Source organism: Planococcus citri, chromosome 2 (assembly GCF_950023065.1).
Source record: "Planococcus citri chromosome 2, ihPlaCitr1.1, whole genome shotgun sequence".
Taxonomy (NCBI): Eukaryota; Metazoa; Arthropoda; class Insecta; order Hemiptera; family Pseudococcidae; genus Planococcus; species Planococcus citri.
In genome coordinates, this window is record NC_088678.1 from 5,335,838 (window position 1) to 5,350,706 (window position 14,869).

At 32.9% G+C, this 14,869-nt stretch overlaps 2 protein-coding genes across 2 annotated transcripts; both read left to right on the forward strand.

Annotated features, from left to right (window-relative positions):
- The first annotated feature begins 1,755 nt into the window (after positions 1–1,755).
- On the forward strand, positions 1,756–3,692 carry LOC135838255 (gastrula zinc finger protein XlCGF7.1-like). Its single transcript, XM_065353873.1, has 5 exons — positions 1,756–1,759; positions 1,813–1,953; positions 2,169–2,336; positions 2,944–3,090; positions 3,445–3,692. Exons 1-5 carry the CDS (start codon positions 1,756–1,758, stop codon positions 3,690–3,692), a joined length of 708 nt encoding a protein of 235 aa, XP_065209945.1.
- A 5,120-nt stretch (positions 3,693–8,812) lies between these two features.
- Positions 8,813–14,499, forward strand: LOC135838257 (gastrula zinc finger protein XlCGF46.1-like). The gene is made up of 4 exons (XM_065353876.1): positions 8,813–8,858; positions 9,290–9,421; positions 10,810–10,950; positions 14,294–14,499. Exons 1-4 carry the CDS (start codon positions 8,813–8,815, stop codon positions 14,497–14,499), a joined length of 525 nt encoding a protein of 174 aa, XP_065209948.1.
- Positions 14,500–14,869: the final 370 nt, after the last annotated feature.

Below are 14,869 nucleotides of genomic sequence, written 5' to 3' on the forward strand. Positions count from 1 at the left end.
TATTTGTGAACGATGACACTTAATCGGATCGTTCGCGAACGATTCATTTTATTCTTTTGTGAATCGTTCGCGAACGATTGAATCATTTAGCCTTGCATTCTTTTCTGCAATTTGAAAAAAAAAACAATCAATTTCAATTATTTGTGATTAACTGACGTAAAACCGTACCGTTCGCGAACGATTCATTTCGTTCTTTTGTGAATCGTTCGCGAACGATTGAATCATTCTACCTTGCAAACTGCTTTGTAATTTTGAAAAAAAAAATTCAGTTATTTGTAACGACTGACGTATAGTCGTTTCGTTCGCGAACGAGTCACAAAAAATGGATGAATCGTTCGCGAACGATTGAATCAGTTTACATTGCGAACAGCTTCGTAATTTTGATAAAGAAAAAATATCAATTTCAGTGATTACTGAACAACTGACATGTAATCATATCGTTCGCGAACGATTCACAAAAAGTGGATGAATCGTTCGCGAACGATTGAATCAGTTAACATTACAAACTGCTTTGTAATTTGGAAAAAAAATCCAGTCATTTGTGAATGTGATCAACTGACGTATAATCGTATCGTTCGCGAACGATTTACAAAAAATGGATGAATCGTTCGCGAACGATTGAATCGGCCATCATTCCAAACTGCTTCGTAATTTCGAAAAAAATTTCAGTTATGTGTGTACGTGATCGACTGACGTATAATCGTATCGTTCGTGAACGATTCACAAAAAAATGGATGAATCGTTCGCGAACGATTGAATCGGTTAACATTACAAACTGCTTCGTAATTTCGAAAAAAAAAATATAAATTTCAGTTATTTGTGATCAACTGACGTGTAATTATATCATTCGCGAACGATTCATCCATTTTTTGTGAATCGTTCGCGAACGATTGATTCAATCTCTGGTACTGCTTTGAAATTTTGAAGAAATAATTTTCTAAATTCTTTTTATGTACTTTTTCGTAATTTTTTATCTTTTGTTACTCGTGAAATGTTTCCACGATATTTTTTCCCACGTGATCTCCGTACACTAATAAATTTTTTGTGTGCATGCTCTTTTGTGAATCGTCTTATTTGTTTAGATATGTGTGAGTGTTCCATGTGTTACTGGATGTACTAGGATTGTGTTGAGAATAATTCCATACTTTTGACTTGTTTTAGAGGAACTTAAAAGGTTTGTGTGCCCGAACGCCTGCGGTCGAAAGTACAAGTATATACAAGGCGTGAATGCACATGTGAGATTCGAGTGTGGAAAGGAAAGGCAATTCAAATGCATCGTGTGCTCGAAAGTTTATTGGCAAAAAAGTGCCTTGACACGTCATATTCGTACTAAACACAAACCTCTGTACGAATGTTGAAGCGGAATTGCAGTGTTCGAAAAACGTTCGCTAGAGAATATGAGAGTTTTTTTTTGTTGCATTTTGCACGAGCCTTACCATTTATTATGTTTATTTATTTCTTGTTTACACTTCGTATGATGATTTTTCTGATTTAGGTATCTTTTTCTTGTTGATTTATTTTTGTATTCATCTCCTTTTCAAAAAAGAATTAATTATTGAATTTTTTGCATGTTACAATTTGTTACGCCATCTTTTTTGTTCTGTTATTTTGATAATAAAGCAACGTATTTTCCGCATCGTTACTCTCTGTGTATTTTTTAAACCAAAATTTTTGAATTTTTTTGGATTTTTTTGGATTTTTTTTTTTTTTTTTTTTAACAAGATACGTATTAATTTTTTTCCGATCTGAAACTTGATGGGTGTGTAGATTTTTTTCAACACGATTAGCTCTTGTTTTTTTTTTCTTTTTTAGGAAAAATTTCGGATGTATTCGTTTGCCCGAATATGTGCGGTCGTTCGTATAAGCAAAAAGCGGGACTTTACCGGCATCTGAAATACGAATGTGGATGCGAAAAACAGTTCCAATGTTCCGAATGTTTCAAAGCTTTCGCTCGTAAAAGCTCCTTACAGACTCATTTAATCAACAAGCATCATTCATTTTTGAATTAAACCCTACCCAAAATTTTTTGTACTCGAAGAATAAATTCAATCTGTCTTTTTACGTCTATGATTTTATTCTTGTATTTCGATCTATTTTCCATGCAGTTTTCACTTCACACACTTTACGAAATTTATTGACTCGTTTTGTATTTTTTTTTATTTTTCTAGACATACTTACAGAATCGTTCGTGTGTTCGAATGGCTGCGGACGTCAGTACAAGTACAAATGTGGCCTGCAACAGCATTTGAATTACGAATGTGGTCGCGAAAGGCAGTTCAAATGTCCCGAATGTCCGAAAGCTTTTCATCGCAAATGCAACTGGAAAGTTCATCTATGTGCTGTGCATAAAATAATTTATAATTAAAGTATACCTTTCACTATTTGCACGTGCGACGATTAATTCCAAAATTTGTTTTTTTGTTTGTTTCGTTGCATGTTTTGTATGTTTCCTATATGTGTGTGTGTGATTTTGATTTTCATGTGTTTCCTCATCGACACGGTATCTAAGAAATTAATTCGAATTTTTTGTATTTTATTTTCTTATTTTCTGTAGAGAGAGTTACAGGTGTAAAGTTTGTGTGTTCGAATGGTTGCGGACGTGAATACAAGTACAAATCGGGACTTGAACAGCATTTAAAGTACGAATGTGGTCGCGAAAGACATTTCAAATGCACCGAATGTCCTAAAGCTTTCTACCGAAAAGGGCACTTGAAAATTCATTTGGGTACCGTGCATAAAATAGTTTGAAGACTGCTTACTATACTTAAGTGTATTCGACATCTTTCAGAAATTATTGTTCTTATTTTTCATTGTCAGGCGTCTTATTTTTTATATTCTGTGCTTTTTCTTACGCTTATGATTTTGTATATTTTTTTCCCCAAGTTTTTTTTTTTTTTTTACATTCGATAAAGTATGATTGATGTTATTATTATTTTTTTTAAGTTACAGGATCATTATTCGCATGTCCGAATGCTTGTGGTCGTCGGTATAAGTATAAAAAAGGACTTCAGCAGCATTTGAATTACGAATGCGGACGTGAGAAACAGTTCAAATGCACTTTATGTCCCAGAGCTTTTCATCATAAAAGTGGTTTGAAAACACATCTCGGTGTTGTGCATAAAATAATTACGAATTAATTTTTTATTTTCTTTTTTTCAATTTTTTATTTAGTTTTTATTAAGATGCATTATTACTAAAAAGAAATACAATATGTTTGTTTTGCTGATGGTATTTTACGACTTTTTTTGCTTATTCGTTTATTTTATTTTTTTCAAGCTTTAAGTTACCTGTATTAAGTTTTGCCTGAAGTTAATTTTTAATCGCTCATTTTTTCCCCCAATCAATACTTGAAAATGGACTGCTCTATATTTTTTATTCTGCAGTTTTTGATGTTGTACGTACCTAACTCATTTTGTAATATTTTTTTCACGTTTTTTGTTTTAGAATATTTTTACTGCCCTAAACGATGCGGTCGCAAGTACAAGTATCAACAAGGACTCAAAGCGCATTTAAAATACGAGTGTGGACTAGAAAAGCAATTCAAATGCGTCAAATGTGGTAAAGCCTTTGTGCATAAGAGTAATCTTAGAGCGCATATGGTGAACATTCATTCGACCATTTGCCCGGATGAAATTATACCTCGGCGTCGTCGTCGTCATCATCATCATCATCATCGTCAGAATCCTTTATAACCTGAAAATGCTGGATATTTGCGGATGATATCGTTTTTTTTTGTTTTTTTTTTTTGAAATGGCATCAGCATCAGTTTCATGTACCATGATGAAGAATGAGAGAGAGTTTGGTTCATTTTATCGATTCTATAAAGTTTTCTAGAATAAATTTTTTGAAAAAATAATACCTTGTTATTGAATTAAGTTGAATCACTCTTCGTCTAGTTCGATGTATTTTTGTAGCATCAAAGTAACAACTGTTGATAGTGGACTCGAAAATGCTCCCAGATAATCAAAAACGCTCCTTCCCTCTAGTAAAATGAACCACTCAATAAAAACAGAACCTCAAATGTCCCGAAGAAGTCAAAATGTGGTCGAAAACGCTCCATGAAATCAAAAACACCCTTTAAAATTCCAATCAACGTAATGAATATTATCCTATATGTAGAAATGATATTGAAATCAGGTCAAAAACGCTCATTGGAAATCAAAAATGGAGTTTGACAAAATGTACCATGGAATTCAAAACCGAGTCATAGAAATTGAAGTGCTGTCAAAAATACATAGTGAAAGTCGAATGAAGTCAAAAATGTTTCATAGAAATCAAAAGTGAGTCAAAAAAGGTCTATGTGTGTCAAAAAAAAGTTGGATGTGCACAATGGAAATTAAAACGTGGTCAAAAATATCCTTTGGAAACTTGTAATGCAGTCAAAAGCGCTTCTCATGGACATCAAATTTGTGTAAAAAATATCCTATTGGGGGGGGGGGGGGGTCAACATGAACTCGAGAATGTCTGGTAGAAGTCCAAATATTGTCAAAATGTCAAAAGCGTTCCATGGATATCAAAACGGGGTCTAAATGGCCCGTGGATTTATGAAAGGAGTCAAAAATGCTCTGTGGAATTTATATTGATGTCCGGTAAAAATTCAAAAGGAATCAAAAATTCCTCATACGTAATAAAATGGAGTCAGAAACCTGCTATGGAAATCTCAAAATACAGTCGAAAATATCGAGTGGAAACCAAAATGCAATCAAAAGATCAAAAGCGCTTCGTGGACATGAAAATGGGGTAAAAATTGTGAAATGCTCTGTGGCATTTAGAATGGAGGAGGTGGCAGTGGGTTAGAAACGTTCAGTGAAAATCAAAATGAAATCAAAAATTCACCATACATAATTAAAATGGAATCTAAAATACGTGTTGGGAATGAAAATGTCAAAAGCGTTTCATGGGCCTAAAAATGAAGTCAAAAATGGTTCATAGTTTTATGGAAGGAGCCAAAAATTCGCTGTGGAAATTATAATGTGATCAAAAACAGTCTGTGAAAATGGAAATGGAATCAAAAATTCCTCATACGTATTAAAATGGAGTGAAAAACGTGCTGTGAAAATCTCATAATACATAAAGTCAAACACATCTAGTGGAAATCAAAATGCTGTCAAAAGGTCAAATGCGTGACCCATGGACATTGAAATGGGGTCAAAAATGTCTCATAGATTTATAAAGGGAGTCAAAAATGCTGTGTAGAAGTTGAAATGGAGTCAAAAACGTTCAGTGAAAAATTGAAATTGAATCAAAAATTCCTTGTGCACAATTGAAATGAAATCAAAAATATCCGGTGAAAATCAAAATGTTGTTCAAATGTCAAAAGCGTCCCATTGACATGAAAATGAGGTCAAAAATGGCTCATAGATTCACAGAGGGAGTCAATGGACCCAAAACTCAGTAAAAATTCAAATAAAATCAAAAATTCCCTATACGTATTAAAATGGAGTCAAAAATGCTCCATAGGTATTATATGGAAGTCACAGATGCTCTGTAGAAATCAAAATGGTATCAAAAATGCCCCGTCGGAAATTGAAATGCGGTCAGAAAAGTCCTGTGGGGACCCGAGTGGATTTAATGTTCCATGAAAATCTAATCAAACTTGAGATCGTTCCAATGAAATCAATGTGGAGTCATCAATGCTCCACGATGAAATCAAAATGTCAAAAACTTTCCATGAAAACATGATTTTAGTCAGAAGTAACACAAAAAAGTCCCTATCGATATTATTATGATTTAAAAAAAAACTAAAACTTGTGGAAGTCAAAATTGAGGTAAAAGTCCTCAAAACAGAGTCGAAAATGTTTCTTAGAGATTGCAATGAACCTAGTCAAAAAAATCTGGTGAAAATCAGAATGTTGTCAAACGTCAAAAAGATAGGTACCATGGACATCAAACTGGGGTAAATAATGTCCCCCATGAAAATCAAAATGGAGTCAAAAATGTCTCATAGATATTTGAAGGGATTCATAAATGCTCTATGGAAATTGAAATGGAGTCAAAAACGCCCCATGAAAGTCAAAATGGAGGAAAAATGTTCCTAATGCATCAAAAGAGTGTCAAAATCGCTCTACTTGTGTTGAAATGGAGTCAAAAATGCTACATAAAAATCAAAATAGACCAGAAAATATCGCACATACATTTAAAAAAAGTCAAAAACGTTCTACGTGTATTGAAATGGGAGTCAGAAGTGTCCCATAGATATTGTTAGGGAGTCAAAAATTCCTTTTTGTAGATCGTTGAGTGTCAAAAGCGCCCTATAAAAATCAAAATGGAGTCAAAAATGCTCCACAAATATTTGAAAGGAGTCATAAAAGACTGTATGGAATTCAAATTGAAATCAAAAATGTCTCATAGATATTTTTAGAAAGTCAAGGATTCTTTATGGAAATCAAAAGGTGTCACAAACGTCCCATAAAAATCAAAATGGAGTCAAACATGTCCCATAGATATTTTTAGGGAGTCAAAAATTCTTTATGGAAATCGAAAGGTGTCATAAACGTCTCATAAAAATCAAACTGGAGTCAAAAAATGCATTGAATCCAAAATAAGGTCAAAAATGTCTCATTGAAATCAATAATGGAGTCAGAAATGCCCCATAGATATTTTTAGGGTGTCAAAAATTCCTTATGTAGATCGAAATGTGTCAAAAATGCTCCACAAATATTTGAAAGGAGTCATAAAAGACTTTTTGTAATGGAATTCAAATTGAGGTCAAAAATGTCACATTGAAATCAGAAATGCCCCATAGATATTTTTAGGGTGTCAAAAATTCCTTATGTAGATCGAAATGTGTCAAAAATGCTCCACAAATATTTGAAAGGAGTCATAAAAGACTTTTTGTAATGGAATTCAAATTGAGGTCAAAAATGTCACATTGAAATCAGAAATGCCCCATAGATATTTTTAGGGTGTCAAAAATTCCTTATGTAGATCGAAATGTGTCAAAAATGCTCCACAAATATTTGAAAGGAGTCATAAAAGACTTTTTGTAATGGAATTCAAATTGAGGTCAAAAATTTCACATTGAAATCAAAAATGTCCCATAGATATTTTTAGGAAGTCAAGAATTCTGCATGGAAATCGAAAGGTGTCACAAACGTCCCGTAAAAATCAAAATGGAATCAAAAATGTTCCACAAATATTTGAAAGGAGTCATAAAGACTGTATGGAATTCAAAGTGAGGTCAAAAATGTCACATTGAAATCAAAAATGGAATCAAAAATGTCCCATAGATATTTTTAGGGAGTCAAAAATTCTTTATGAAAATCAAAAGGTGTCAAAAACGGTCCCATAAAAATCAAACTGGAGTCAAAAAATGCATGGAATCCAAAATAAGGTCAAAAATGTCTCATTGAAATCAAAAATGGAGTCGGAAATGCCCCATAGATATTTTTAGGGAGTCAAAAATTCCTTTTGTAGATCGAAATATGTCAAATACGCTCCATAAAAATCAAAATGATGTCAAAAATGTCCCACAAATATTTGAAAGGAGTCATAAAATACTGTATGGAATTCAAATTGAGGTGAAAAATTTCACATTGAAATCAAAAATGTCCCATAGATATTATTAGGAAGTCAAGAATTCTTTATGGAAATCGAAAGGTGTCACAATCGTCCCATAAAAATCACAATGGAGTCAAAAATGTTCCACAAATATTTGAAAGGAGTCATAAAAGACTGTATGGAATTCAAAGTGAGGTCAAAAATGTCACATTGAAAACAAACTGGAGTCAAAAAAATGCATGGAATCCAAAATAAGGTCAAAAATGTCACATTGAAATCAAAAATGGAATCAAAAATGTCCCATAGATATTTTTAGGGAGTCAAAAATTCTTTATGAAAATCAAAAGGTGTCAAAAACGGTCCCATAAAAATCAAACTGGAGTCAAAAAATGCATGGAATCCAAAATAAGGTCAAAAATGTCTCATTGAAATCAAAAATGGAGTCGGAAATGCCCCATAGATATTTTTAGGGAGTCAAAAATTCCTTTTGTAGATCGAAATATGTCAAATACGCTCCATAAAAATCAAAATGATGTCAAAAATGTCCCACAAATATTTGAAAGGAGTCATAAAATACTGTATGGAATTCAAATTGAGGTGAAAAATTTCACATTGAAATCAAAAATGTCCCATAGATATTATTAGGAAGTCAAGAATTCTTTATGGAAATCGAAAGGTGTCACAATCGTCCCATAAAAATCACAATGGAGTCAAAAATGTTCCACAAATATTTGAAAGGAGTCATAAAAGACTGTATGGAATTCAAAGTGAGGTCAAAAATGTCACATTGAAAACAAACTGGAGTCAAAAAAATGCATGGAATCCAAAATAAGGTCAAAAATGTCTCATTGAAATCAAAAATGGAGTCAGAAATGTCCCATAGATATTTTTTAGGGAGTCAAAAATTCCTTTTGTGGATCGAAATGTGTCAAAAACGCTCCATAAAAATCAAAATGATGTCAAAAATGCCCCACAAATATTAGAAAGAAGTAAAAAAAATTCGTAGAATCGAAAATAAGGCCAAAAATGTCCCATTGAAATCAAAAATGGAGTCCGAAATGCACTATAGATATCAAAACGGTATCGAAAACGCTGCATGGCGTTAAAATCAAATTGTCCCATGACATACTCGTATGATACTAAAATTTGACTTGCAAATGTATGTATGTAGGAGGTGCTTTGGAGGTGTGGTGTGTGTGTTTTTTTTACATATTTCCACTTTTCAACCCCTCTGACCCCTTTACCCCTTTCCAGCCGCAAGTAAAGAAGTCTCTCACTTTTGTTTCTTCATGTTTCTCGATTTGGTATCATTATGCTGGAGCATTCTCTAAATTATTTATGGGAAACTGAAGTGTTGGGTATGTACATCTGGAGGGTATTCCATTATATGTTTCTGAGCCGAGGTTCAGGCATTTCAGCTTCTTCCCCCCTCCCCCTCCCCCTCCCTTACCCCCTCTTCAGCGACTCAGTTTTAGAATTTTTGCCAGATTTTGCAGGTATGTAACTTCCAAGTCCAAGTTTGGAACTTGGCATTTTTTTAAATAAGTGTACACGAAATATTTGTTTTGTTTTTTTTTTCATTTTTCCTCATTTATTTATTTATTTTTTTTGATAAAGCGTATAGCATGTTAAGATGTTTTTGTTCAATTTAACAATAAAATTTGAGTGTTTATGCTTATATGTTGTATGTTTCATGTGGTTGTTGAAATGTTGATGTCCCTTTTGTGTTCTACACTCGACATATTGGCTTTTCACAACCATAGGTCAATTTTGCTCTTTGTTTTTTTAGAACAGCTTTGTAAAATATTCGAGTGTCCGAGATCGTGTGGTCGTCAGTATAAGAATAAAGCAGCACTTGAAAATCATATGAAGAAGTTGAAGTGTCCCGAAGGAAACAAAAGACTATTCATATGTTCCGAATGTAATAGAGGCTTCTCATCAAAGATCAACCTGCAGCGCCATCTGAAAAATCCATTCATTTGTCTCGAATGTGATAGACGTTTCTCATCGAAGAATAACCTGAAGCGCCATCTTATCTTGACTCATAAAATAATAGTGTAAAAGTGGCAGTATTCTGAGTGGTAATTCTCGAATCCCATTCCGCTTTATTTTTTTGTATAGTGTCCCTTTTTTTTTATAAGTTCAATTGATTGATTAAACATGTCGTTGAAATCTTTGTGTACAATTTTTACAAATTTTCTGGTGTTTTTCTGTTTTCAGCGTTCGTATTTACTGCGATGTTTGGTTGCCCGAGTGCGTTTTGCCATCGCCAGTATAAACATAAGCGACATCTTCTCAGACATTTGAAATACGAATGCGGTAAAGAAAAACAGCTCAAGTGTCCAGTATGTCCTAAAGCATTTTTTCGTCGAGATCAATTAAAAACGCATCTCGGTCTCGTGCATAAAATAATCATGAAATGATTTTTTGTACAGTGTTGTATTTTATTTTTGTAAGGCGTCTGTCATTTATTTATTTATTTTTTTAGATCAAGTTTTCTTATTGAATTGTTGAAAGGTTGTTTTTGTTTCTTGCGAAATATATTAATTGTTTTTCTGCTATGTTTATCGATGAAATTTCCGTGTATTTTATTTTCGTCAGATGTCGAGGCATTTCTCTATAATTTCTCGGTGGATTTGGGAAGAACTGAGGGGGGGGGATTTTTTTTTCAATTGGGATATTCGTATTGTTAGATTATTAGTTGAAGAATAATTTCCACATCTCATTGTTTATTGATTTTTGTTTTCAAATTATAGATCCACGTTTTGTTCACGCGTTTGTGTGCCCAAATACTTGTGGTCGTCGGTATAAGAATAGGAAACATTTGCTGAGACATTTGAAATACGAATGTGGAGTGGAAAAACAGTTCAGGTGTTTTCATTGTTCTAGAGCTTTTTTTCATAACAGCCATTTGAAAACTCATATCATTCTAGTGCATAAAATAATGTTGTAACGTGTTTTATTTAATTTGTTTTTGTTTCATTTTTATTATTATTTTTTTTTGTTCTGAAGAGTGTACTTAATTGCATAATGCGTACAATATATTTTTTATTTGTTGTATTATGATTTTTTACTTTACTGAAAATAGCTATCGCCACTTACTGATTAATTTTCGTGATTAGATTAAAATTTTTTGGGAATTATTTTATAATTTTTTTTCACTATGATTCATTGCACCTTTAATAGCGTTCCTTGGATCAATTTTTTTTTGTTGCATTTTTTGTAGACCCTTTTCTAAATGATTGTCAATTCATCGTGTTTTAAAACAAATGTGTTCAGAGCTGTATTGATGTGTTTTTCTGTTTCCAGTACAATTCAATGTAGTTTTTGTTTGTCCGAATGGTTGCGGTCGTCAGTATAAAAGTAAAGGCCCACTTCAGAGACATTTGAAATACGAATGTGGCCAAGAAAAGCAGTTCGAATGTTCCGCGTGTTCTAAGAAATTCAGCCGTAGAGATCAAATGAAGTCTCATCTCATTCTTAGACATCAAATTATATTATGACTTTTAATTTTATTGTTATAATTTTTACTCGTTTGTGATTTTTTCAATTCTCGAAGTGTGTTGTTTTGTTGAAATATACGAGTTTAATTTTCTTGTTTCATGGAACTTCGTTCATTTTAATCGAGGAGAGGGAGGAAAAGAGAGGGGAGGAGTGAAAAATATCTCGTCGAAGGTTCGTGAAAATGTTTATAAAATTCAATTTGAAATTTCGAAGTTTGGACATTAATTGGCTAGAAAGGTGGAAAATTTTGAATTTTGGCTCCAAATAAAGCTATCGAAATTTCAGGCTCTAAAATTCATGGTTTGAGCTTTTGAGAATTTTCAAAAATCAAAGGACCATAATTGAAAAAAATTTCTGATTTGAAGGGAAAAAATTTAGAAAAATCAAAATTTTGTATAATCGAACTAGAAAGCTGAAATTTGGTGCTTAACCTATTTTTGAATCACACTCCCTCGGTCGAATTGATTGAATTCAATTTTGAGCTATTTTGAGCAGGTCTGGAGGCTTCAATTTTTTATTTTTGAAAATTAGATCCCAACTGACGTATTTAGTAAGTTCAAATTGAGTACGTGCTACTTTTTCAACCTTTAAGGCTGATTTCAAGCGGTTTTGAATCGTTCTGGAGCCTCCAGCGGTATTTTAGAAATTTTAGTTTTTCAAAAAAATCTTTCCACATGAATTTAGCCTTTATTAAATGAGTTAGGTGCGGGGTAGTGACGTACTCGATGAATAATACATCATTTATTCAGAATCTGTGAAGCATTCTGATGAGTTTTCGGATATCTGGAATTTCAAAAATGTCGCTGGAGGCTACAGAAGGACTCCAAATTCCGTCCAATTGATGATCTGCGATGTTTTCAGTGTGATTTTAATGAAATTATCAAAAAATCAGCTGAAAATTTTTGTTAGCCTTATTTTTGACGCACCCTACACAAAATTTTTCAGAGAGAAAATTCCAGCAGGATCCTGAGGTGTAATATTAGATTAGAGTCAAAGACGCAATTTTGAGCGAGTCGAAATGTTGAAAGAAATGAAATTTGAACTGGTCATCAACTCACTCGGTGGGAAATTGTGATTGGTTTAGCTTAGACCACCTCCTCGCCCCTCCTCGCCCATTTTTATTGCGAACTAACGATTTTGACAAATTAAAAATTCAGAAAAAATCAAAAAACCTGTTTTCAGTGGCTAAAAACGTCCTTCCTCTCTTCCCTTCCCCCTACTCCTATTTTTTGTCGAAAAATGCCCAATCTTTTTGTGAAATAACAATTTTAACAAATTCAAAAATTCAGGAGAAATCAGAAAAAAAAACTTTTTTGGGTAGCTTAAAATTTCCTGCTCTCCCCCTCCCCATTTTTTTGAAAAAATTCCCAATCTAATTGTAAAAAAACGATTTTGACAAATTAAAAAATTCAGCAGAAATGAGAAAAAAACTATTTTTGGTGGTTAAAAATTTTCACCCCCTCTTCCCCTCGCCTCTAATTTTTTGTCGAAAAATGCCCAATCTTTTTGTGAAATAACAATTTTAACAAATTCAAAAATTCAGGAGAAATCAGAAAAAAAACCTTTTTTGGGTAGCTTAAAATTTCCTGCTCTCCCCCTCCCCATTTTTTTGAAAAAATTCCCAATCTAATTGTAAAAAAACGATTTTGACAAATTAAAAAATTCAGCAGAAATGAGAAAAAAACTATTTTTGGTGGTTAAAAATTTTCACCCCCTCTTCCCCTCGCCTCTAATTTTTTGTCGAAAAATGCCCAATCTTATTGTGAAATAACGATTTTGACAAATTCGAAAATTCAGCAGAAATCAAAAAAAGAACTATTTTCGGTGGCTAAGAATTTCCTTCCCCTCCCCCTCCTACTATTTTTTTCGAAAAATTCCAATCTTATTGTGAAATAACGATTTTGGCAAATTCAAAAATTTAGCAGAAATTAGAAAAAAAAACTATTTTTGTTAGCTAAAAATTTCCTTCTCCTCCCCCCTCCCATTAAAAAAAAAATCCCACTCTTATTGTGAAAAAACGATTTTGACAAATTGAAAAATTCAGCAGAAATGAGAAAAAAACTATTTTTGGTAGTTGAAAATTTTCACCCCCTCTTCCCCTCCCCTCTAATTTTTTGTTGAAAAATGCCCAATCTTATTGTGAAATGCGTAACGTTTTTAACAAATTCAAAAATTCGGCAGAAATTAGAAAAAAAAACTATTTTTGGTAGCTAAAAATTTCCTTTTCCTCCCCCCCCACCCATTTTTTAAAAAAAATTCCCACTCTTATTGTGAAAAAACGATTTTGACAAATTGAAAAATTCAGCAGAAATGATAAAAAAACTATTTTTGGTGGTTAAAAATTTTCACCCCCTCTTCCCCTCCCCTCTAATTTTTTTGTCGAAATGTGAAATAACGATTTTGACAAGTTCAAAAATTCAGCAGAAAAGCAGAAAAAAAACTATTTTCGGTGACTAGAAATTGCTTTCCCCTCCCCCTCCTCTATTTTTTCGAAAAATGCCAATCTTATTGTAGATAACGATTTTAACAAATTCAAAAATTCAGCAAAAATCATAAAAAAAAAAACTATTTTTGGTGGCTAAAAATTTTTATTACTAAGTTTAGAACACGTCATTTGCAAAATGCAGCTTTCGTTGCTGAAAATATTCTATTATGAGACTTGAAACGTGAAGTTTTTAAGGTACTTATTGTTGTTATTTTTGATACTTTGATCAGTCAAAAGTATCCACTTCGTGATTCGAGGGAAAGATGGTAGAGAGGGAGGGTGGAGGAAGCTTGAAAGCATCAGAATTCCAGATCTGCATCTTGGGACGGTTTTATTCATTTTTAGAGCTACGATTACGATACAATTTGGCACTATGTATTTTTTATAAGTCACACCGGTTATGATTTTTTGATTTTTTTTTTTTTACAGAATATCATATTTTATTTTAGTTTTTAATTATTATTTATTAACGATGCCTATTTTGCACTTTTGTTTCTTTTCAGCTCGATATTCCGAAACGTTTATCTGTCCGAATGACTGCGGTCGTCAGTATAAGTACAAATCAGGGCTTTGGAGGCATTTGAAGTTCGAATGTGGAGGTGAAAAACAGTTTAAATGTGTCGAGTGTTTTAAAACATTTTCTCAAAGGTGTCACTTGAGAGGACATCTGGTTTCGGTTCACGGAATTATTCAATAAAATGAACCAGAATGTTTTCCTATCCTCTCGTTCATATTAGGTATTTTTTGCACGTTCAATCAAACGTCTTCTATCGTTATATGTGTTGTGTGTTTTTTTTTTTTCAGCAGTATCCGGCACTGAGACGACGTTTGTTTGTCCTAATGCTTGCGGATGTCAGTATACTTATAAAAGATCTCTTCAAAGGCATTTGAAGTACGAATGTGGGCAAAGTAAACAACAATTCAAATGTCTGCATTGTGATAGACTGTTCTCTCGTAACGATAATTTGAGAGCTCATTATGTTGTGGCTCATAATACATTATTAGATTGATCAATGATGCTTTTAAATTTTTTTTTTTTTACCAATATTATAGTACCTAATTATACGGTTAGGTTTTTATCGCTATTTCTGTATTTCTGAATATTGTTTTTTTTTTTAAAACTTAATGATGTACTTGCCTACTTATTTAGGTAATAATAAAATATCATCGATTTGAATTTTTCTTAATTGAGATAACAATTCGAAAATGTCAACTTCTCCCTCCTGAATCAATTGTCAACCATTTTTGAACCGATCCACAGCCTTTAGCTAGAGTTGAATTTTTCCCAGCTGGTTCACATTGCCTCAGGATGCATTGTAGCCAACATCAGCAGCTGAAACTTTAATCTTATCGCGAGTTCTGAATCGATTAGGGCAATTG

Coding starts and splice junctions, on each gene's coding strand:
- LOC135838257 (XM_065353876.1), top strand. CDS start 8,813: ATGCTGGAGCATTCTCTAAATTATTTATGGGAAACTGAAGTGTTGG. Junction 8,859..9,289: donor ATGGGAAACTGAAGTGTTGG/GTATGTACATCT, acceptor TTGTTTTTTTAG/AACAGCTTTGTAAAATATTC. Junction 9,422..10,809: donor ACTATTCATATGTTCCGAAT/GTAATAGAGGCT, acceptor TTCTGTTTCCAG/TACAATTCAATGTAGTTTTT.
- LOC135838255 (XM_065353873.1), top strand. Junction 2,337..2,943: donor CAACTGGAAAGTTCATCTAT/GTGCTGTGCATA, acceptor ATTTTTTTTAAG/TTACAGGATCATTATTCGCA. Junction 3,091..3,444: donor AGCTTTTCATCATAAAAGTG/GTTTGAAAACAC, acceptor TTTTTGTTTTAG/AATATTTTTACTGCCCTAAA.